At 42.4% G+C, this 22,985-nt stretch overlaps 3 protein-coding genes across 6 annotated transcripts in view; 1 reads left to right on the top strand and 2 right to left on the bottom strand.

Annotated features, from left to right (window-relative positions):
* Positions 1 to 606: 606 nt before the first annotated feature.
* c1qb (complement component 1, q subcomponent, B chain) lies at positions 607 to 3,739 on the top strand. Its single transcript, XM_076746577.1, has 5 exons — positions 607 to 699; positions 1,354 to 1,513; positions 1,746 to 1,977; positions 2,576 to 2,696; positions 3,378 to 3,739. The coding sequence occupies exons 1-5, from the start codon at positions 697 to 699 to the stop codon at positions 3,585 to 3,587; spliced, it is 726 nt and encodes a 241-aa protein (XP_076602692.1). The 5' UTR covers positions 607 to 696; the 3' UTR covers positions 3,588 to 3,739.
* Positions 3,740 to 5,201: 1,462 nt separating this feature from the next.
* LOC143330640 (protein SPMIP1) lies at positions 5,202 to 6,679 on the bottom strand. Its single transcript, XM_076747349.1, has 4 exons — positions 6,504 to 6,679; positions 5,778 to 5,961; positions 5,415 to 5,517; positions 5,202 to 5,320 (listed from the first exon to the last, which is right to left on the bottom strand). Exons 1-4 carry the CDS (start codon positions 6,677 to 6,679, stop codon positions 5,202 to 5,204), a joined length of 582 nt encoding a protein of 193 aa, XP_076603464.1.
* Positions 6,680 to 9,561: 2,882 nt separating this feature from the next.
* The window catches only part of flnba (filamin B a), a 58,677-nt gene continuing 45,253 nt past the window's right edge, over positions 9,562 to 22,985 (bottom strand). For 2 of the 4 annotated variants that reach the window (XM_076744399.1, XM_076744417.1), the window contains 17 exons: positions 22,305 to 22,388; positions 21,433 to 21,538; positions 20,592 to 20,732; positions 19,900 to 20,028; positions 19,572 to 19,745; positions 19,182 to 19,340; positions 18,687 to 18,890; positions 18,152 to 18,304; positions 17,942 to 18,064; positions 16,344 to 16,610; positions 15,791 to 15,928; positions 15,584 to 15,699; positions 13,060 to 13,192; positions 12,689 to 12,865; positions 12,252 to 12,470; positions 11,658 to 11,867; positions 9,562 to 11,385 (listed from right to left, as the gene is read on the bottom strand). In XM_076744399.1, the coding sequence (XP_076600514.1) occupies positions 11,198 to 11,385; positions 11,658 to 11,867; positions 12,252 to 12,470; positions 12,689 to 12,865; positions 13,060 to 13,192; positions 15,584 to 15,699; positions 15,791 to 15,928; positions 16,344 to 16,610; positions 17,942 to 18,064; positions 18,152 to 18,304; positions 18,687 to 18,890; positions 19,182 to 19,340; positions 19,572 to 19,745; positions 19,900 to 20,028; positions 20,592 to 20,732; positions 21,433 to 21,538; positions 22,305 to 22,388 (2,721 nt within the window). In that variant the 3' untranslated portion in view covers positions 9,562 to 11,197. The remainder of the gene's footprint in view (positions 11,386 to 11,657; positions 11,868 to 12,251; positions 12,471 to 12,688; positions 12,866 to 13,059; positions 13,193 to 15,583; positions 15,700 to 15,790; positions 15,929 to 16,343; positions 16,611 to 17,941; positions 18,065 to 18,151; positions 18,305 to 18,686; positions 18,891 to 19,181; positions 19,341 to 19,571; positions 19,746 to 19,899; positions 20,029 to 20,591; positions 20,733 to 21,432; positions 21,539 to 22,304; positions 22,389 to 22,985) is intronic. The other 2 variants (XM_076744409.1, XM_076744425.1) reach the window with 1 other exon arrangement.

Below are 22,985 nucleotides of genomic sequence, written 5' to 3'. Positions count from 1 at the left end.
TTGTTAAGTTAATGGAGTGTCAAATAGCTAGAAAAGGAAAATTAATATGAAGATATGAAGTACCTCAAAACTAATAGCTGCTTTGTTATGCTTATCCAAGTGTCGACAACAATATATTAGTCACTGCTTCTGAGAAATTAAACAAGCACAACAAATTTTAATAAAATGCACTTAAAGTATCTGAAGAAAAACTACTCAAAATGCGGGATTATTATTACTGATGTGTAATTAGCATTTCCCTGTTTTTGTTGGGAAAGGTGGAGCTCATTTGAACTGTTTTGTACACCGTTTTTGTAGGTTAATCTCCAGCAGTGCATCATATTTTTTTGTCCATAAAATCTTAACCTCACCATAAACAATGTAGTAGATTAGAAGTACAAATAACATGAAGTGAAAATTAAATAAAAATACCTCACATTTGTACTTAAGTAAAATACACGAGTTTGTGTGTTTTGCTTTATTCCACCACTGCCGGCAGCAAAGTGTCTTCATGGTCGCTGCTTCAGTCAGTGTTGGATCCTAAATATGATTATTATGAAGACCAGCAGAGCAGCAATCCTGCACTGTTGAACTGTTTCACTTCCTGTTTTCTCCTGACTGAGCTGCTGCTGTCACTGTGAAGCAGGACAGCTCTTCACCTCTGCTCTCTGCCAGCGTATTCCTCCACCACAAGACGAGCGACTGCTTTACCTGCAAATGGTAAGATTTTTGTATGCTACGAAACCAAAGAACAAAAAATATGTATGTAGAGAGGCAGGGAGAAGTAGAGACATCAGATAGAAGCATTGCTGATACAGAAGTGGATATTTCATAGCATTTCTTTCCACATGTTGAAGCTAAATCCAAGTCATTATATTTTACCTTTTACTGTAGTACAATAACATTTGCTGTTCCCGAGCAGAGGAGTCATGTTAGTCATTAATTTGTCTTTAACTTAAATTTATGATATCTTAACTTGTACTATGTTGTGCATATGGTTTGTGGATAATTGGTTAGACCATTCAAAACTTTCATGTAGGTATTGTCAGATATTAATTTTGAACCTCTCAGTGGTTCAGGAAAATCCTCTTTCTTTGTATAATGTGTGTCACTGTTTGGGTTTTACTCATCAAATTTCTAATTATGATAATGACACTCAGCTGGGAAAACTTTCCAATTTGAGACAAAGCTGGTCGCCATAAGGCTAGACAAGATGTTTTATGGTCAAGATTTGATGTTTGATTGTTAGCGTGTAAATATGTAGTGGTTATGGCTAAAGTTTAAGTTAAGTCTCCAAGGAGTCAATAAAAGTCAATGCCTGGTCCTCCTAAGTGACACAGACAGGTTTGTGTGTATCTGTGTGTGTTCACTCAGGCCCCCCAGTGGTTGAGCTGCAGTACTGCAGCGCTTCTGCTGCTGGTTCATGTCGGCCCAGTTGTCACGCAGTCCTGTGGAACCCCAGGGGTCCCTGGGATACCAGGCAGCCACGGGCACAACGGGGTAGATGGTCTCAAGGGAGAAAAAGGAGACTCTGGTGAGCTGTTACAGACATCAGATACATTTTACTGTAATTTAATGTAAACCTGACTGTAACGTACGCCTTCAATGTGTTCAGTTTTAGTTTATCTGACTCAGTTTTTTAATGCAGCAGGGGTATCTATGTTTATAAGTTGAAGTTAAATTTTGGTGAGAGGTTTGGAAGTATTGGCTGATAAGTGATTAGTGATTAGTTATGATGTGTAATAAGAGTTTCTCTACATGAGTAGGTGAGGCAGGTCAGTCTGTCAGGGGCGAGAAGGGGGAGTCAGGTCTGACGGGGCCCCCAGGACGGCCTGGGCTGAAGGGTGACATAGGCCTCCCGGGGCTTCCCGGTAGGCCAGGCAGCCCAGGGGAGAAGGGACGGGCCTTCAGCCCTTCCAACCAGCAGAGATCCTACTTCTCCTACAAATGGTTGCCATCACAGCTACCAGAGCTGGACACAGCCATCATCTTCGACAGGTCAGTGCTTTGATGGTGAGATAGCAGCAGTATTTCATGTCATGCATGCCCTGATAACACAAGAGTAGAACTGAACTAGAACAGAACTGCCAACTGATGAGATAGCAAACAGCCTGAGGTCACTATTAAACCCCCAGAAAACTTAAATATTTGTCTATAGTGTAAATATTCAGAATTAAAAAGCAACATTCAAATTTAAGTTTGGACAAAAATATCTTTAGGATTTTCTAAAGAGATTAACAGTCAAAAATATCACAGCTCTGTGAGGCTGTATAGGCACAGCAGCAATGTTAACATGCTGATATGAAGCGGGAATTTAGCTTGTTAGCATGCTATCATTTGCTAACATTTAATCCTGAGGGGAGCATGAATGTGTGCACCACATTTCATGGCAATCCATCCAACAAGCCACCAGCCAGATCACCAAAGTCATTAGGATTTATCCCCAAGGCCACAACACTGTGAACAACTAACAGCTTGTAAAACACAAAACATAAGATGGAAAAAAAAAGTGGTTCATGAAACGTTTGTTGATACAGCAACCATAACAAAATAATCAATAAAAAACCTAAAAAGTTTTTCTGTAACCTTCCCACAGAGAGATTCTGCCGAACCTGGATCAACAGCTTCGCTTGTCAGAGCCGCTGACAAACGGTTTGTTTGTAAGCACCGTCAAAGGCGTCTATTTCTTCAGTTACCACGTTTCAGCAAAGAGCAGAGTGAGTCTGAAGAATTCGTTGTCTTATATCTTCTCTGATTAGCATCATTTTCTTGTCAAGAGTCAGATTAAATCATTTAACCAGTGATCAAAAGTCTCATTTACTGCAGTACTGCGGTACTTTATTTTGGTATTTGCATTTACTGCTATTTTATACTTAAATCACGTGATTGGCCTGAATTTCATTAATGTTTATCTTCTTTTAAATACGAGGCTTAAGGTAAAATTAAACTGCAGTTTATAGTTGACATTAACTCCACTTCAACCAGCTACAATATTAAAATACTACCTACACATTAAAAGCATGAAAACTAATAATCCATTGATGTAATAATAACGTCTTTTGAGAGGGACCATTATGCATAACGAGGACTTACACTTCTGATACTTTTACTTTAAAGTTAAAATGCTTCTTTACTTTTACTTCAGTACATTTTTTAACTTTTACTTGAGCATTTACTGCATTTAACTAAAATTAAGACTTTTTCAAGGCACCCCGGTTCAAAGGTTGGGATGCTGACCATGGACTACATTCCTGGTTTGAGTCCATCCAGGGAGCTTTGTCGCATCTCTTTCTTCCTTATTTCCTGTCACCTTTCGAACTATGTGTAATAAAGGTTTCAATGCCCCCCTCACAAAAAGAGACATTTTATTATTTAATTCTGTATTTTTTCACGTCTAGGTGTGTCTGAAGCTGGTGAAGGGCAGCGACAGTCACGTGACACTGTGTGACACATCCGAAGGTTTCCTGGTCACCTCCGGCTCGGCAGTCCTGGAGCTGGAGGTTGGAGACACCGTCTCACTGGAGGCAACCAGGTTCAACACCATTGTGACGAGCCAGAGCAGCACCAGCCACATCTTCACCGGGTTTCTGATCTTCCCCACAGGCTGAAGCCTCTGAACCACAAAACCAGTGTTGATAACATCACAGACTTTGGGGACCTTTATAGCAACTAAATGAAATACGAGTTTTCTGTAATAGTACAAGATCAGACTTCATTATTATGTATCCTCAATAAACATCAAATTTCTATAGTCAGAAAATCACTGACCATACTTTTTGCTTTGTGCAGGTTAATATCAAATGAGGACAAAATGAACCTAACAACTAACTCTGCCCCCCTGTGGTCAAATGTTTCCTGATGCTACGACATCATTTACAGTATAAAATTCAGCCTGTATTAAGCTTTGTAGACCTTTCTCTAGGCTTTCTCTTACACTTTGTTTTTGATGAAAGGTGAATATTTTGTCTAATTAACATGTCGATGATGTAACAGGCAGCAGCAAAATCATTTATGTTGATGATATTTTAGTGGAAGTGTTAAAGACTACAAAAGAAGCAATGCTATTTCGTCCTTATATTATCCCATTTTACTAATTACTCATTTTGCAGTTAAATGTACAGAGGACAATGCGGCAACTGTCAAGGTAAGACATCTATTGTGCAGATATTGTGCAGGTATATCTCATGAACTGATCCTGCTAACAGAGCCAGATATATCTTCTTCCTTTGTGCCATAGAGCTCCATTGTTGTCCAAAAAATATTAAAAACACATCAGTGAGTCACACTGTAGCACTGGGCGACATGTTAATTTATCACTATGAATGCACACACTGTTTTTTTTCAAGTTAATTCCTCATACACCATCCTGCTCTGAGAAATACTCACTCTTTCAAATGTAGATTAATCTGCCGCTGAAAATAGTCCCCAACAAATATGCTATTTCCTCTTTGCTAAAAACTACAGTGTCCAGCTAAAACTACAGATTTACTCGCTTGCTGAAAGAGAAGGTTATATTTTAAGGCTTATAACGTGTAAACACACCCTGAACAACAATAAGAAAGAATAAATAAGTTTATACTTTACACTGTATACTATAAACATCTGTACATCTGCACAACAGGAACAGAACTACAGTACTTGGAGGAAGCATAATGGAATTACTATGACTGATTAGAAATTAAATATTTAACATTGTGTGTTACATTTCCTCCAGTGGCTCACTATTTGACAACATTGAGGTATCAGGCGTAAACCTCTCTGATACCCGGCCAGGAGTTCATTAATTATCCATCACACAGTGTCAGGTTGGCAGACAATCGGCCTTACAGGTGTGAGGAAGGTAAACAGACCATGTTACAGGAAGTGGGGGATAGCTGGATGGGTTTTTCTGTTGAATTTACATTTTTTACCATTACATCATGCTCTTTCAAATTTGTTATATCTCACCAATCAGTTTACAAACACGTCATTTAAAAGGACAGTATCAAGAGATACACACCATAAGTAAAGCAGGGTCAAATTTTCAGGGTCATTACAAATGATTAATTATAACAGTCATGACAAAATGGACCAACAAATCCCAGAACAACATATGCTGAAGCAACATTTGGGGATTTTTTTTAGCACTGTTGTCCATTAAAATAAAATCAGTGTGTCTTCAAACAAACAGGAATATTTTTCATCAGGCGAAAGCCTGTTTGCTGTTCTACACTCTCTGAACTTCAGCCCAGTGAGTCGGTAGCCGATGGGCTGTTGAACACACCGTTCCTGGCATAGAAGGTGTTTTTCACCACTGAAGACTTGGCTCGGGACGGAGTCCTGTAATCCAGAGTGTAGTCGCCTGTGGATCCAGGCAGACACTGTTAATCTAGAGAAAAAACTAAAAAAAACAAAGTCATCAATTTAATCCAGAGCAGGCTTTATCTTCATATTACCCAGCCTCCATCCGTACTCCCAGGACGAGAGCACAGGAAAGTCAAACTTCTCCTCGGGTCTAATCTGGCCTCGTCTCTGCAGGTATAGACTCCGGCCCTTCCCCTGCAGAGGACACTTTGTTTGAAATAACTTTTAAATGCTGTATAATGTTTAACATTTAGCAACAATATAGGAAAACTGACCAACAACCAAATGATGATATCATTGATGGAGTAATTGCCTGCGATATCGTCTTTATTAGAAGCATTAGCATGATTTTGCATAATAAATTATAATAAAGTATTACTGGGTACTGAAGGATTCAAAATTAGGATTAAGCAAGTTCTAATCTCAAGTAGGTTGTGTGTCACAGTGATTCGTACATGGTGAGAGGAGTCCTGATAGAGAGCATGTCTGGTCTGGGGAGAAACTGGCCTCATCAGGGGGGCCACACTGAGCGGGCCTTCCCCTTCTGAAGAGAGAACAGGAGGAGGAGGAGGAGGAGGAGGAGGAGGAGGAAGGTTGTTCTGCTTCTTGGGTGTCCTGGTAACAGGAGGCAGAACAGACCTGGAGAGTGGATTAAAGCGTGTATCATCTGTCGTTTGTATGATACGTTTATACAATTTTATATCTTACGTCTTTAGTCTTTATGAATTATATTACAGCTAAAATCTTAACCAGAGTTGCCATTTCTGTTGCACTACAGTATATCACTGCTCACTAAACAGTACAGATATGGATGAATTCAACACATACTAGTTTTGTCATGACATGACTCATTACAGACTGACATATTAGTCCCTGGCCTGTTTTCCAGCACTGACTCCATCAGCTCTCCAGAAAATCATCATTGTTAAAACATTTGGTCTGTAGACTACTTTCTCTGTCTGTATGGCACATCTGATGTGTGCCAGAGGCATTGGTTGACACTGCTGATGCAGCTGATGCTCACTGCATTGAAGAAGCTGACCATAAAATTGTCTTGAACCTTCACTACTCAGATTTAAATCATCCTGAAAACACACACACGTGTGGGTTCGGGGTGACAACAGAGTTACAGTTTTACAAACCTGTCTGACTGCAGGGTAATTGTGAATAAAGATGCTCACCGGGAGTCAGTAGTCACATGAGCCAGCTCCCTTGGCTCTGTGATGTGGTTGCTGGGATTGTAGCAGGTCGGGTAAAGTTTGGCATAGCGGCTCTTCCAGGCCAAACGGGTCAACATCTCCTTCTGGATCTGCTCTCGGTAGCAGTTCTGGCTCTGGGTCGTCAGCAGGCAACTCATCATCTGCCAGAAAGCTTAATTTAGAGCTGTCCTTGATTTAGCATGCAACAAACTGCATGCCACCATTTACATGGTAGAGGTGCCGCATTGCTGAAATCCCAATATAAATAATTAGATTAGATAATTGTTAAATATCATAATTTACCTTTGGTGTGTGTGACGCAGAGCTGTGTAGGATCAGCTTCTTACTGTGGAAATGAGATGTGGATCAAGTAACACTCTGTAACACAGGGAAACATGAGACACATGCAAACACACTTCCTGTTCTCCCACCGCCTGTTACACTAACCTAAATATAATCAGTTTTCAGTAAGGCCTTTAACCTTTGCCAAAAAGCCTCCCCTGTGGCCACAAATGGTAAATATGCAATATTATCACATTAAAAGATTCTCTTGAATCAGCTGCTTTAACAATGACATCACAGATATAGCTGCCATTGGTGCTATTGTGTTACAGTCATTTGGTATCCGTTTATTGACACTTGTAGTTCTTTTGACCATGTGAGATACGGTATCTTACAGAAATTCCTCATATGCTAACATGTGCACGTATGAATGTTAGCATAACATGCTAATATGAATATCATGATTAGCGCTGACAGGTTCACTCATATGATAGCAGATACAATTGATCCTGCTAATTAAATAATATACACTTAGCACGCTAACTACATTACATGCAAACGTTCACACTAGCCTGTTAATACTTTAGCAATAGCTTACTAACGCTAAAGTTACCATGTTGACATAATATAGCAAATGTAGCATGCTAACAGGAATTCAGTCTTTCAATTTAGATGTGTGGAAAATATGACCAGCTGATGGCGCCATAAGGTGACCGTTTCACATTGATATAGCGACTTAATTTATTAGTGTATTTTTTTCTATTATAATACAATTTTTTTTTTTTTCCCTCCGGAGGAACGTCTCCCTTCCTGTGTGCGCATGCGCGCCACCGTTTTGACCGTTGACAGAAGCCTAAACCAAGCTTTTAACAAGGCTCATGAGGGACAGGGGTGAAAATTTATGTGCTTGTTGGGAGGAAAGCGTTACGTTTTTGCTGATATTACCAACAGTATTTCCACACATATGGTGGAATTTTGCTCTATATTCCGTCCCCTCTTCTTCTGTGTTGGTTGTGTCGATGTTTGACGCCGCCAAACGCGGTTTTACCCCGAGTTCGTTTGTTAGAAAGTTAAGGGTAATAAGTTAGCTACATGTGCCAGCTAGCTTAAATCTGTGTGCACAGGTTATTGGTATTAACGTTTAATTGTCTCCTTTGTTTTCCTGTCAGGGAAGCCGAGCCTACCACACACACATAGCTGATGACTTAACTGCTTTGTAAACCAGGTAAGAAGGTGTTTTATGTGATGTCGCCTTGTGTGTCTGTAACGTGATTTAGTTTCTGAAAGTAGTCGTTAAGATAATGTTGGTACCATAGAGGCTGAGTGGCATCTGAAAATCGTCAACCTACTCAGGGCAGGATTCAAAATCACACCGAAAATCGAAAAATTGAAATCACAGGCTGATCCAACTTGCATGACTTTCATCACGGCAACTCATAATGTGACTCAGTAAGTTTGTATCGCCCCCGCGTGCCTGTATGCACTGCGGACAACGTCTGGGCATGTCGCTGATGAGTCAACAGATGGTGTACAGGGGGATTTCCTCCCAGACCTGGATCAGGGCATCGGTGAGCTCCTGGACAGTCTGTGGCGGTACTTGGTGGCGTCGGATGGAATACATAACGTCCCATGCAATCAAATATATTTACAGAAACGTTAAATGCACTTCCAAGGCGGTACAGCCAGCATAGACAGGACCTGTGAATATAAGGTTCATAGGCCCAAACCCAATCTGAGGTGTTAAACAAACCTGTGAGGACTATACGAATGTAAAATACATCAGAATCAGTTTTATTTACGTAGTATGTGAACATGACTCCAGTTTTTCTGTGTCAATGTCTATGTGGCCAAAATTAATTATATGGCCCATGTGCACTATTTACATATTTGTCAAAATATGGACAAGACTTTGTATGGGTTATTGTTGGTGTGATATGATATTTGCACTCCATTACTCTTGGAAATATACAATTTTGGCACTTAATTGCCAGTTTATTAGGTACACAGAGTTATGCAGCCTAAAAGTTATTACGTTCAGTTTTTGTTGAGGCGTTGATTGACCTCTGTGATTATTTGGGAGGATACCCCAACTGTTCAAGTCCTTTCTAATATCTCTGCTCGTATAGAAGTGAGAATGACAGTGCAGTTACCCCTTACCACTAAACCTCCGCCCCTTTAACCTTGAAGAAGTCCCTGACTGTGAGTTATTTTCCTTTCATAAGCTGGTCAACCTGTCTGGATGAACTGCCTTATTACCTGGAGCTTTGGGGGTTTTTAGTTGTGTGGATTTTGATCTCTTGCATCTTCTGTGGTGTAGCAGTGCCGTGGCTGTCCTCACAGCCATTCCACCTTCACCTTCTGCAGTTCATAGAGTGCTTGCCCTGCTGCAGAGAGTTCTGGGATGAATTTGGCCATGTAGTTGCAAATTAGAGCTCTGATCTGTTTTTTTTTTTTTTTTCTATCCCTGCCACTTTCATCTACCGCTGTTTGAACTTCCATTTAGCTCTGTTCAATATGAGGCCAGCTGCCTCGATCACTGTCACCACCTGCTCCAGACATCTATCGAACAGCAGGTCACTTCACTCAATTAGGAACCTTATTAAAGGTCGTCCTAAAGTGAAAGTAAGGTTTCAGCATAGTAACTAACCTGCTACTTCCACTGTCCTGTAACCTCTGGATGAAACTATGTGTCAAATTGTTCAAAGGAAAAGAAAGTAGATCCTGAAAATGAAAGACTAAAAGTCAATCTTCTTAATTCCTGTTGATTTTAATTATCAAATGTACATCATTTCAGGGTTTAATTTCACATTAAAACACCCATTCCCTAATACAAAATGAGAAGTTCTTTCCCCCCCATACAAAAGTCCTCTCATCCCTTAAGTATCAAAAGTATCAATGATTAGGCAACAACATCCAGGTTAAGACATTAAGACATTCATCCAGATTTCTACAGGATTTACACACAAACCAAAAATATGACCTTTAATCCTCCAGCTCAGATCAGACTTGTTTCATTTTAGCATTTTAATGCAGTGACTGACAGTCTGTTTTTCATTGTACTTTCACTGCAAAGACTATCAGTGGTAGAGAATAACTGAGGATGCCAGACTTTAATTAATATCAGTATCAAATGTGAACTCTGGTCATCCAGCATCCCTACCACAGTGTGATTTCTACTCTGTTCAGGTAGACGTGAAGCAGATCAGAACTGAGCCACAAAGTTAAAAGTCAGATCTGTTCATGTGAAAAGCCAGCTGAAGGAACAACAGAAAACAGCGATGAACCCAAACATCTAGCACATAATCAAGTAGTCTGTTGTACAGTGCAGGAACCAGTAGTGTGAAGGCAGCTTTAACAGTCATTGGTTCGTTATGGCAACATTATGTACTCATGGGATTCTGGGAGCTAAGTTTCAAGAACAAGAAATGAACAATAAACATCAGTAGTCGTGTACAGTTTGATGCTTCCTGTCAGAGCAAGTCCGGTCTGCCCATACTTTCAAGAAACATCATACCGACAGTAAACCAAACACAGAGAATTCCAGTTTTCTACTTTAAACTGAGCTGTTAAGTCAGCACTTGATAAAGGGTCTGCACAGATTCAGCTATAACTGACCACTGAGAAACACACATCACAGAACTCCAGGTTAAATGTGTCTCATTTTCATCATGTTCCTGGCATTGTGTAACCTAAAGCAAAGTGCTTGTAATTCCAGTTGTTTCTCTAAATGGACGCTTTTAAAAGTTTGGCTCCCCTTCTCTTGGTCGAAACCTTTTCCAAATCTAGTTTCAACATCTTGGAAACATGCAGACACACCAAGCTGTTGTGTGAAGACATTCTTAACCACTAACTTCATGTGAAAAACCAGTAATCTTTATTTACCAATCAAGTATAAAAACTATCGTCAAGTGCAAAATTTGTCAATTGATAATTTCAGGGCAGCAAAATCAATAAATGAGATATCTCTTCCCCAATCAGGTCATTTCTTTTATCCATTTTATGTACAGCTCCAGCTTTAGGCCAGATTACAGCATCTACCATTTTTACCATTTTGCCTCCCTGATTCACTGCAGAAAAAGTACTGAGTCTCCGTTCATGGATATGTTAATTTTCTTTTCCCTTCAACTTTATAGGGGTTGTTTAAAATCTGACCTTTTTTTTCCTTTTCGAAGGGTAATTTGGCAGAGTGAAAAACATTTCAACAAGTAAATCAGTTCTGTCAGAGCAGAAAAACCTTGAAACATCTGATTTCTGAACACATCTGAAAAAACAAAATTAGCAAAAATAGCTCTGTTAAGCAACTTGTTCACTGGACAGTTATTTGATGTGCAGCTAATGTGTCCACTCAAACATGAATGCGGTACAGGAGGAGTGAAAGCAGGTTTCATGGTGCATCATGGGACGGTGACATGGAAGGGGGAACCTGGGATGTGGTCCTCGCCCCACTTGACCACCAGGATGTAGTTGCCCCGCTCTTTCAGCACGTAGCTTACATTGTACTGCAGGTTGCCCAAGTGTTTGACCAGAACCTCTTCACAGGGGATCTGAGGACCGTGCACACCCACCAGGAGCATATTCTTACCTGAGGAGGGGGAGATAACAAGAAAGTGAAGTACCTGAACACCAGTGTTGTTAGAAGTGTTAAGGGAACATTTCGTGTGTCATAGCCTGTTTCATAGTTTCCACAGTTTCAGCTGTCATAATATAATTCTACTTAATATATTCTACTTATAAACCAAAATGTGTCTGTAGCATCGAGTGTCGAAAACAATGACAAATCTTTCCCTCCCAACAGGAAGCAAAGTGTGTACACTGTGATCATAGATCAACAGTGGAATCATGTCAGATCCTTACCGGCCTTGCTGCAGTCGACAGAGAAGCTGCTCCTCTGGCCCACAAAGGCCTTGCTGAGGCCAGGGCCTCGGCTCAGCACCTTGCTGGCGTCTGAGTCGGCCAGCCTGGGCATGGCACTCTGGGTGAAGCTGCTGCTGGACGCCCTTACTGCCGGATCCACAGTCAGGGTCGACGTCTCGCTGGCATTGGTCACATTCACCAGTCGAGGACCTAAGAGAGAGGGAAAAGAACAGGTAAAATCATTTTTAAGAAACCTTACTCTGGTAGCTTCAAATACTTTTAAAAATGCTCTGTAGGAGAGCAAGCAGTCATCAAAAGAAAAAGTTGCTGTGCAAAAACAGGACTTGCCATACAATTAAATCTGCAACAAAATTAAAGCCTCCTGCATCTGCCTGTACTTCAGTTAATACTCTCCTACGTTACTCAGAATGCTACTTGACAAGCTGTTTTTTTTTTTTTTTTTGTTTAAGTAGCCTTAAACCGAATGTCACGGTCATCTTTCAATTAGCTGAAGATCAAGAGATGGATCTTTGGGTTAACAAGGCTGTAGTGGCACAGTACAGATAAGTTCAGCACAGTGACGTCCACTAATACCTGTGACTTTGGCCTTGAAGGGACTGCCAGTGATGTGGTTTGGTCCCCCGTATTTGATGCTGATCAGGTAGTTTCCAGGTGCCATGGGAGTGTACTGCACCTTGTAGCCCTCTGGAACCTCCTGACAGTCCATCTTTACCTTGGATGGACCCTCAATGGTCACAGCCAAGGCCCCAGGGCCCGCCTTAGTGTTGTTGATGATGAACTCTGACTGGGTACCTGTGAGATTAAATCACTGTTTTACAAGTAGCAGCAGCTGTCACAGTGTTGTGTTCCTTTTATTAACTGTATAAAACCTTCATTAAAATTTCTAACCTTTAATGAAATAACAAATTAACGTAATTTAAAAACAATCTTGGTTTGTTTTGCTTTTATAGATAAGAATGACACAGTTAAAGAGGTCATGAGTCAGGTGAACAGGGAGACAGGTGACCCACCTGTTGTGCCTCTCTCCAGTCCAGCTCCATATGCTGAGACAAGACTGGGCTCTCCGGTCTGTCCTGGTTCCCCAACTCGGACCTGGAAAGGACTTCCAGGGATGTGAGAGCCGTTGAACTTGACATCGATGGAGTGGACCCCATTCTCCCTCGGGATGAACCGGACAGCGTACTTGTCTGGAGGACAGGACAGAGGGATTTGGTTACCAGCAGTCCCAATGGCAAAGATTTTTCACACTTTTTTCCTTGAAAGACAATTTTGCAGTATTTATAGAGAGCAGCTGGACTTCAGGCAGGAAATTCCTGGCTTCTTTAGACATCTTTAAGCTGCCATATATCGCCTTGTAAACCCTTATAAAACATAGACAGACCTCTTTCCAGCTCAGTGACAACACACTCCTCTAGAGCTCCAGAGGGGCTGTGGACTTTGGCTGCCATCTTGCCCTGTGCTCCGTTCAGACGCACCGCAAAGGAGGCTGGGTGGTTCACCTTCAGACCAGACTCCTACCAAGGTCAGACACACACAGACACAGCCAATGCGCAGGGATGGACAGTTAAACAACCGGGAAGAAAATACAGTCAGACTTTAAAACAAACACACACTCACACATACATATATACAAATACACTCACTTTTAAGTAGTAGAGTGAAGTGCTACAAACAAAATACTGTCTTCCTGTTCACAGTTCCTATTTTATTCTCTTATTTTCTCAGTTCTACGATTTCTCTCCGTGTATTTTATTGACTGTCTCCAACTCTTACCTGAGCTCCTGTTGGTGCAGCTTCAGCAGACAGAGGCAGATGGCCACAGTGTTAAAAAGCAGAGTTAGGCACAGTGACACTGCACTTCAGTCTTACAGTGTTATAGTACAGTCTTAAAGGCAGAACTCATTAAATCTGACATTGTTTCCAACATTTTAGAGGTTTTAGATGCGTACTGTTTCCATGATTGAGGCTCAATATCCAAACGTCATTACACTATTGTGTCATGATAGTAAATGGAAGGTAATTTAGGAAACTGTATATAAAGCAGCCTAATGAGAATGTCTGAATATCAAACAAATCAAGGTACCTCATCACACTGATGCAAAAAATCCTGTAAATTGCCAAATACAACCAGAGATATTAAAAGGGATAAGCAGTTTGTCATTAAGTACTTGACTGTACCATAAGACCCAGATTCAATGAAGACATTAGAGCACTGCAGACTGAACAGAGGTCCATCAGCTACAGACTAGAAACAAACTACAGTCTCTAAAAGGACAGGGGAACGTTTGATGTGGCCTGCCTCCATCTGCTGTAACTAGGCAACCAGGGAGCTGATGATGCTGGTAATGATGATGATGCTGTTAAAAGCCTTTAAATGAAACACAAGAGAAACACCAGCAGTTCCACACCAGACAGAAGAGGGATGACCAGAGCCAGACAAAACTGTTAAGACAGGAAGGATTTCCTGAACACAGATATCTAAACTCAGTCAGTCTTAACAGATGCATTTTGTATTACATCACTGGGAGGACAGTATTTGTCCATCCAACACGGACAGAGGTACTGTGTTCAGTAAATGTCAAGGAAATCTGTCCTTGATATTTTGTTGTGAAACTGACATTTTGGAAATGATATGAAACATCATGGAGTGTTCAAAATGGAAAAGAGTTCATTAATTAGTCAGTTAATCTATTAGTTGACTGTGGCCATCTTTAACAACTATAATAACAGATTAATTGTTCAGTTATCAATCAAAAATGCTGATCACACTGTGGCTCCAGCTCCTCAAATGTGACAATCTTCTGTTTGTTTTTCTCTTCTACATGATTATTAATTGAATATCTTTGGGTTTTTGATTGGTCCAATAAAATGACATCTGAGTATAATAATCTTTATATAATAAATAGTATAGACAAAAATGAAAAGAATTGTGTGTTAGAGCCCTACTCAGTCCTATAAAGTCTGTCCAAAAAAGGATGAAGGACAAACTACTTCCAGTTATGACTCTCCTTGATGTTTCTTTTGGCACCTTTCTGAGGCCAAAGTGTCAATTTCACACAGAAACGGTGGGTTTGCCTGGCTGTGGTCACGTCCATGAGAGGCCAGTTGCATAAAGAAAATTCTAATACCTGAGTATCTGTACAACTGCAAGGGTTTGACTGATATGAGCTATTTAGCCTGATGTCCAATACCTTGGTACCAAGAATTGGCCTTTTTCCATCATTCTGTGAGCAACTCTGATCTAATTTTACAAGGTTTGAGTCTGCAGACAGCAGGAAATGAGGTTGTCACCTCCCTGAGAAGTTAGAGGTGTACAGCCTGTCGCCTGCAGCTCTTCTTCTAACAGCTCACTGTGGCTTCTCCTTCTTCCATTAATCCCTACAATATTTCAAACTGATCCAGCAGTCAGACACAGTTGAATGCTTTCAATGTGAAGTTGCAGCAGTAGGAAATATTCAGTTTGCATTAGCAGTAACTTTAAACAAACTGTTTTCCAGGAAAGTTGCCACAGAAAGCCGGTTTGTAATACTGCAAATACATGAATATTGCAGTGCATTCATCAGTGGGTCCTGGGCTCAATCAGTGGCGACACTGGTGAACATTTATTTAACTGATGATCTTTGAGATGATCTCTTTGAGGTGCTGTAGTTGTCTTGTTGGTGCTACAATGATAAGCCATCAGAAATTTGATGTCAATGATAATTAATTTTAAATTATCTACATCAACAGTTACCCGTGCTTGATTAAAAACTCAAACCAGTCAAACCATCACACCCAGTTCATCTGCTCTGTATGAGAGTAGAATCTATCTTTGCTCCTAACATCAAATTTTTATGCAACTGTGCCCCAGAGCCCTTTAGCAAGGCAGGGCAGGCTGGATGTGGAGGTGTCTCCTCATGCCTCACCTGAAGGCCGGTAACAGTGAGGCGGCGAGCGTCATTCACTGGAGCAACAACAGGAACAAGGTAGGGGCTGTCAGGTATGTGCTGGTCATTGAACTTCACTGAAATCTCATAATCACCTGGAGACAAGGAGGCGAGAATGTAACTCAGAGAGTCAAACAGATACATCAGTGAACAATCATCAGGATCAACTGTGTGTGTTTTCTCTACCGGGCTCCTGAGCAATGTACGAGACGCCGCAGGATCCATCTTTGCGGTCGTCGAAAGAGATCTCTGCCCTGCTGGGTCCTTCCACTGCGATGGCCAGACCGCCGGCACCCGCCTCTCTTGTCCAGATGCTGAACTCAGCTGGTAAAAGAATGGATATAAGAAAACTCTATCTAATATCATGTAGGACAGAGCGTTAAGTGTTATGATTTATAAAGCAAGTTCATCATTAAGCTGCTACTGCTACCTTTTCATTACCACAGAGATTTGCCAAACATTAAGTATTTCTTGTCATTATTTTCTGACAATCATGTGAAAACATGACAGTTTTTAATCCTTAATAGCAAATGTTTATTGTGTGAATTCTCTGAAACAAACCACACAATGTGGAACAGAAGAGGGTTCGTGTGTTTAAAAGGTGACTGAAAGCAAGGTCAATCAAGTCCTTTTGTCCAAACTTATCCCTGTAGGTCAGGCATGTAGCTTTGATGTGAAGCTGAGGGTCAGGAACGAGGTGTGTAGTGTCCCTGTAAAGACGGTGTCTGTGTTTGTGTACCTGGCTCTCCTGCCTGTGCGCCCTCCAGTCCTGGACCTCCAGCTCTCACCTTGGCGGCCCCGCCCTCTCCCAGCGGCCCCACAGTGAACTGGAAGGGGCTGCCTGGCACGTGCACACCCCTGTACCTCACGCTCACACTGTGCACACCCATCTCTGTGGGCACGAAGCGCACACAGTAGGTGTCGTTTCCCACAGCGACCAGCTCGGCAGGCTGACTGGTTCCAGAGGGGGAAGTGACCTCAGCAGTGACGTCCTGCATGTCGATCGCTGCAACCAGAGCGTTTTATTAGTTTTTTGGTTATTTGTTGACCGATTTAACCTTCTCCTGTAACCCTTTATGGATACTGTTCAACATGTTTTGATAGTCAGAATCATTGTTTGCACAGTCAGTGTGTATCTGTGCAAGTTTAGTTCCTCAGTCTTTTTGAAGGTATACTAATTCCATGTGAAATGTAGTACAAGTACCTCATACTTTACTGTACAGTAAATATTTTCAGTTCATTCCAACACTGGAAGCTTGTAATGGAGAAGTAGACTGGTGATCCTGACATGGTTTGAAGAAACAGGCACCAACTGTACACCCAAACAGTATCATGACACAAAGTAAAGGCAAAAGCTGAATATGAGTTGAGACCTAGAGGCTACAACACACCCTCCACCCTGACGCCGCCCACTGAGCAGCAGGCATCAACACCCCTCGCTGCTCTTGACCCTCCCGCCAGCACCAGACCAGAGAGGCCGGTGATGAGTCGGACACGCCCAGGTGAGAGGCTCCGATCCTGGGCAACAGCATAAGAACGAATCCTGTGATCTCTGGATCCTCCAGACCACCACAGTGAGCAGTAGGAGCGGGTGGAGGTGTGAGAGAGGAGCTGCCGAGACAAGTTCAGGAGGAACCAGCTCACTGGAGGGAGAGGAGGAAGAAAAGGGAGAGGAAAACATGGAGAGCAGGGTGAAGAGGAAGAGAAGTAGAGGAACGAAAGGAGATGAAAGGCAGGGGAGAAAATAAGGAGATGCTGAGGAGCAAAAGAGGGAGAAGTGATGTGAAGAAGAGAAAGTGGATTAGGAGAAAAGAAACAAGTAATGAAAGATTATGGAAGAAGAATAAAACAAAGCTATAAAAAAAAGCCAAGGAAAAGGAGGCAGGGTGAGACAGAAGGACAGCAGAAGAGGGAAAGAGAGACAAGAAAAGGAGATTAGGAAAGAACAAAAGATAAAGCTGACAAACCACAGTCAGTAGAGAGCAGTGGAAAGAAACTACAGATCAGAGAAACGTCAGACAGAAAACTGCTGTGGAGGAGGAGGAGGAGGAGGAGGAGGAGGAGGAGGAGGAGGAGCAGCTCTGATGGTGCAGGAAGTTTTCAGTCTGAACCACGTCACCAGATTCCAGCCTGATGGTCTGTGACACACTGAGGCTCAACGAGTTCAAGACTTACAAACTTTAACCTTAAGAGTTTTTTTTTCATTGATTTACATCAGAAACACACACTGCTGTTACTACACCTGTCATCCAGGCGTACGTGGACACTGATACTTCAGACAGCCAATCAGATGAGCCTTCAGATTAGCAAGGTAAGAAAGCGTGTGTGTGTGTGTACCTGGTATCTTCAGACTGAGGTCACACACACTCCCCACGCTGGCAACAGACGCCGCCTTCTGTCGTCGGGTGATGCTTTCCCGGATACGACCCTCCCCAGTCACCCGCACTGTGAACGGACTTCCTGTTGACAAACACATCTCAGATTATTTGTCTGAAAAGATGTATTCCACATCTGTTAAAAAAAAAAAAAAAAAGTGCTTGATTCTACCTGGGACATGTTCCTCAGCGAAGCGGATTGAGACAATGTAGTTTCCTGGCTCAGTAGGACAGTAGGTGACTCTACATGTCCCGTCCTCCACGTCTTCTGTCTGGATGTCCACCTTACTGGGACCTTCGATGGACAGAGCCAGGCCACCATAACCTGCGTGCGCACACACACACAGTATATGAAGTTAACACTGGTAAAGACAGGAACTTTCTTCTAAGTTTATATCAAGCAGTGCTTTGAACTAAATGCTAATTTGCTAACATCAGCATGCTGACATGCTTACAAGGAAAATACTGTCATGCTGATGTTCAGCAGACACAATGTTCACAATGTTTGATTTTGCAGGTATTTGATCATAAAACAGTACTGTGCAAACTGATAATTTGGCATAATGATGGTGTGAGACAGACAGACACTGACAATCACCAAAGTTATTACAATTAATCCAGGCACAGACATGAATGTAGCTATCATGGCTAAAAGCATAAATGGAGATGAGTAAACGGCTGTGGTATTCACAGGCCTGCATACTGACCAGCTTCCCGCGTGTCGACCACAAAGCTGGAGTTGTTGAAGGTGGTTCCCTGGACGAGGCCGTCGCCATGAACTTTGACTTGGCTGGCATTGCCGATCTCAGACTGGACAACCATGATGGTGATGGGACTGTTGGCGACATGACAGCCGTTCTTCAGGATGCTGACCCGGTGTTCACCCACCTCCCGCGGGATGAAGGAGATACCTAGGAGGAGGAGGGAAGGGGTGAGAAGAGATGTGGGCAACAACGTGGAAAGATGCAAAAGTAAATAAGAGGTGAAAAATGTGCAGGAGAGGAAGGATGGTGAAAGAGGAGAAGCAGGAGAGGAGAGACAATGAAGAGGAGGGATGGAGTGAGCAGTGGAGAGAAAGACAGGCGGAGTAAGAGAACAGGTAGTAGGAAGGATCGAGGAGGGAGAGGAAGAACAGATAAGTGAGAAGATTCAAATGTTACAATAACTTTTAATTAATGTGTGTGTGTGCATGTGTGTGTTACCGATGTGGTTGTTGGCCATCCTCTTCAGCAGGCAGGGCTCATCGCGGCCAGACGGCGCCTGGATGCTGGCGGTCAGCAGGCTCAGGTCTGTCTCATTGATGTCCAGAAAGAAATCTGCTGCAGAGCCCAGTTTGACTTGAGAGCGCCGCTGGTTGTTCTCTGCAACACACCAACACACACAGAGGTAAGAGTTAGCATTATGTCTGTAAAGACATCAAGACAAATGTTCAATTAAAGGCTCTAGAGTTTACAGATTAACTAAGTTTTGAAACTAATACTAAAGTCAAAAATAACCTGACAATTACTTTTGCTTAAATAGAAATAAATTGAAAGGTAGACATGAGATCATTGATCATTAATAATCTGCCTGTTTGTGTAGCAGCGTCTCACCGGTGATCCGGGCAGTGAACGGGCTGCCAGCGATGTGATCGTCGTTGTATTTGACCAGAATGTTGTAGTCTCCGGGCAGAGTGGGCAGGTAGCTGACACTGCACGTCCCGTCCTTGTTATCCACACAGCTGATCTCTGCTTTAGAGGGACCCTCGATGGCCAAGTCCAGACCCCCTGGACGGACAGACAGACAGACAGTCAGTGATTACAAAAACATGTTGTAAAAAAACATAAAACACCTTGTCTTCACAGGTCCTGCTGCTGTCAGATGACGTTACCAGAATAACCACCAGCTCTGCCACCCGTGCTCTTCCTGTAGCTAACGTACCTTCAGAGGCGTCCTCTGTGAAGACAGTGAACGTGGCTGCCTTGTTGGCGACGCCGTAGCTCAGACCAGGGCCATAGGCTGTGACATTGGGGCTACTGGCGTGGTTCACATAGAACTGAAGGGGAGACTCTGCAACACACACACTCTACAACATCAGTACAACAAAGAACATTCAGACTGAAGGTAAAGATGTTTCAGGAATCGTCAGTCCACAATGTTAATGCTATAGCACACAATGACATTTAAAACAATTGTTTTTGCAACTTCTAGGCAGCAGTTTTGGGAAAGTGCTTCCCCATTTCAACCTGGCTACACCCCTGTGCAGAAAGCCAGATCCATGAAGAAATGGTGTGCAAGAAGTGGACTGGTCTGCACAGAGCCCTGACCTCAACCCCATCCAACACCTTTGGGATGAACTGAAACACCGACTGCGAGCCAGGCCTCGTCACCCCGTGTTGGGCCTCACTAAGCAATAGCGATATCATCCACACACACACACACACACACACCACGTTTCGTCCTGACTATGACGTCAGTGTCCAAACATCCTGACAGTAGATTTATGTCTGAGAGAGGCTGCAGTTTTCCTCCTGGAAACCACTGCACCTTTCTAACCCCAGTCATGAAAATCTGTGTGTGTGTGTGTGTGTGTGTGTGTGTGTGTGTGTGTGTGTGTGTGTTTGCTCGCTCACCTGGGATGTGTGTGCCGTTGTATTTGATGTGCATCTCGTGCAGGCCAGCTTCGGTGGGTGAGTACTGCACTGTGACCGTCCCATCCAGGTTGTCTGAGATCAGTGGCTGAGCTGATTTACCTGAAGGCATCAGCACCTCACCTGAGAGCGTCACAGAGGTAAGACACAGATGCGCACATGCTTTGATTATTACCAATGGACTTTTCTGTTATTTATTATTAACAGGGGAAGAGGGGTGACATTAAACAGATGCAGATGCTGATTTTTTTTTACATTTCTGGGTCTTGTAGTTTGGTTTGAAAGGGGATCACAGAGCTATCACAAGATCTACCTGAGGACAGAAACACTTCTACAGAGTTCTTTCATATGGAATCCATATACACAACTTGATTTACAGTAGGGACTGAAACATCTCTTCTTGTAAAACCGAAACAGCAGCATGCAAAAGTTTGATCAAAACTTGTCACTGTGAATACTTAAGTGAGTAGAAGATGAACTGATCTCCTGCTTGGAAGTGTTTTGGCATGATGTGTTTCAGTTTTACAAGAGGAAAGAACTGAAGGAGGAGGATTAATTGATTGGTTTGACAAATGTAAGGTTTTCATGTAACACTCCTGCCTTCTCCAGTCTGTTACATCGATGTATGGCTTCATCTGGTCATGAAAAGGACCAATACGAAAATGCTCAGGACAGTCTGATTGTTGTTTTGTGGAGATTCAGACCAGAGGCCAACATGTAATATTGTTTGTCTTAAAGGGGCGTATGTCTGGATAACTGAGGGAAACATGGGGGCAACTGTATTTCTGAATCAGCAGACATTCAGCCCATCAGTCCCTCTCACCGGTGATTTCTCCCTTCCTGAAGGAGAAAGGTATCACCATGTCGAATGGTCTGAAGCCGCTTCCATTAACGCTGCTGCTGATTGGCTGATAGCTGTCTGATGTCACCTGAAAGAGACAGACAGAGTTTAACGTGTCTGTTCAACACTTAAAACAACTTCCTGTCTGCCTCAACGACCTGCACAAGAGACATGCTGCTGTTGCTGCTGCTGCCCAGCCCCACCCTCAAAGAGGCATCCTGGGAAATGTAGTGTGATGGAGCAGGAAGAGGAAGAAAGAAAATGATGATGAGGTGATTCTGTGATGCAGCCACAGCAATGAAGAGTGCACTGAGGAAGAGGAAAGAGGCCACCAAAACAAACACCTTGGAGAGGAAAACAAAAGAAAAAAAAAAAAATCACCCGTAATTACAGCAACACCTTCGGCAGCAACACCTCCCACAAACACCTGAGATTTATTATTTATGTTATGATGTTAAATAGAAGAAGCAATGACATGGAGGAGGCAAAGCGGTTGAGCGAGGACACATTAGAGTGGAGGGGAAGGGGGGGTGTCAAGTTTTAACCAGCAGCCACCTGCAAGAGAGAGGAGCATTGTGTGTGTGTGAGTGATATGTTGTTCAAGGGTAATTTCACACAAATGTTTATATGCAGAGGTGGGCAATATGGCTAAAATCATGGTACTGGTATATTCACAGTATAGAAATTGTTCTGTAAATTCAATTAAGAAATGGTTTAAAATAACCAAACAGCTACAGACAGCTCAAATCTCTACAGGTGGACACATTTCTTCCACTGCATGGTACATACTGTCATATTACCCACCTCTATATATACATATGTGCATGATTGTGTGTGTGTCTGTGTAGGGGTACCCAGGGCTGGAAGCCAGCTCCAGGGGGGCCGGCCTGTTGCTGTAGAGACTTCTGCTCTTGCACCATGGGTACCTCATCAGTAGCCTGAAGACATGACAGTAAGGATTAACATCTGACCTCACACACACAATGACAGACGTTTTGATGCTAACATACACCGCTGAGGCCTTGTGGGTAAATGCTGGTCTGTAAATTGAAGCCATGAATGAGGTCAAAAGTTGATCAGCAACTAAATTAATCAACCAACAGTCTCACTTACACCTGCATCAACTGATTTTTTGGACAATGAAGAGTGAAGAATGTCAAAGCTGTGATGTAAATCAGTCTGCGCTTTAAATGTTCCAACACACAATAATTATGTGACACAAATTAATGCAACGTTCATGTTCACAGTGAGGGATTACACAACCTGAGCAAGTATCAAGAATCAGCTGGTTTGTTTCTCATGTTGTACCCACATGAATAGAAACCAGCTGAATATGCAACAAAAACACATTGAAAACAAACTATGTAAACCATACACACAAGATTTGTAGTAAAGGAGATAAAACTTGCTCCTTTAAGCACTGAACCCATTCTGGATCTCCAGTCAAACTATAATCAAGCCAAATAATGAGATCTTCGTCTGTCTGCATGTTTTTGAGATGCTCTTCCGTTCAAAGATGGATGTGCTCATCTTCT

Source organism: Chaetodon auriga, chromosome 2, assembly GCF_051107435.1.
Source record: "Chaetodon auriga isolate fChaAug3 chromosome 2, fChaAug3.hap1, whole genome shotgun sequence".
In the NCBI taxonomy this organism is placed as follows: domain Eukaryota; kingdom Metazoa; phylum Chordata; class Actinopteri; order Chaetodontiformes; family Chaetodontidae; genus Chaetodon; species Chaetodon auriga.
The sequence above is the reverse complement of the archived record's forward strand: the minus strand, read 5'-3'. Positions and strand labels throughout refer to the sequence as shown.

What these genes read in the sequence shown, in the direction of transcription:
- c1qb (XM_076746577.1), top strand. An exon ending in GGGAGAAAAAGGAGACTCTG is followed by an intron (nt 1,514 to 1,745) that starts GTGAGCTGTTAC and finishes CTACATGAGTAG; the next exon opens with GTGAGGCAGGTCAGTCTGTC. An exon ending in ACAGCCATCATCTTCGACAG is followed by an intron (nt 1,978 to 2,575) that starts GTCAGTGCTTTG and finishes ACCTTCCCACAG; the next exon opens with AGAGATTCTGCCGAACCTGG.
- LOC143330640 (XM_076747349.1), bottom strand. Translation starts at nt 6,679, where the DNA reads ATGAGTTGCCTGCTGACGACCCAGAGCCAGAACTGCTACCGAGAGCAG. An exon ending in CATGTGACTACTGACTCCCG is followed by an intron (nt 5,962 to 6,503) that starts GTGAGCATCTTT and finishes TCCACTCTCCAG; the next exon opens with GTCTGTTCTGCCTCCTGTTA. An exon ending in ATCAGGACTCCTCTCACCAT is followed by an intron (nt 5,518 to 5,777) that starts GTACGAATCACT and finishes TGTCCTCTGCAG; the next exon opens with GGGAAGGGCCGGAGTCTATA.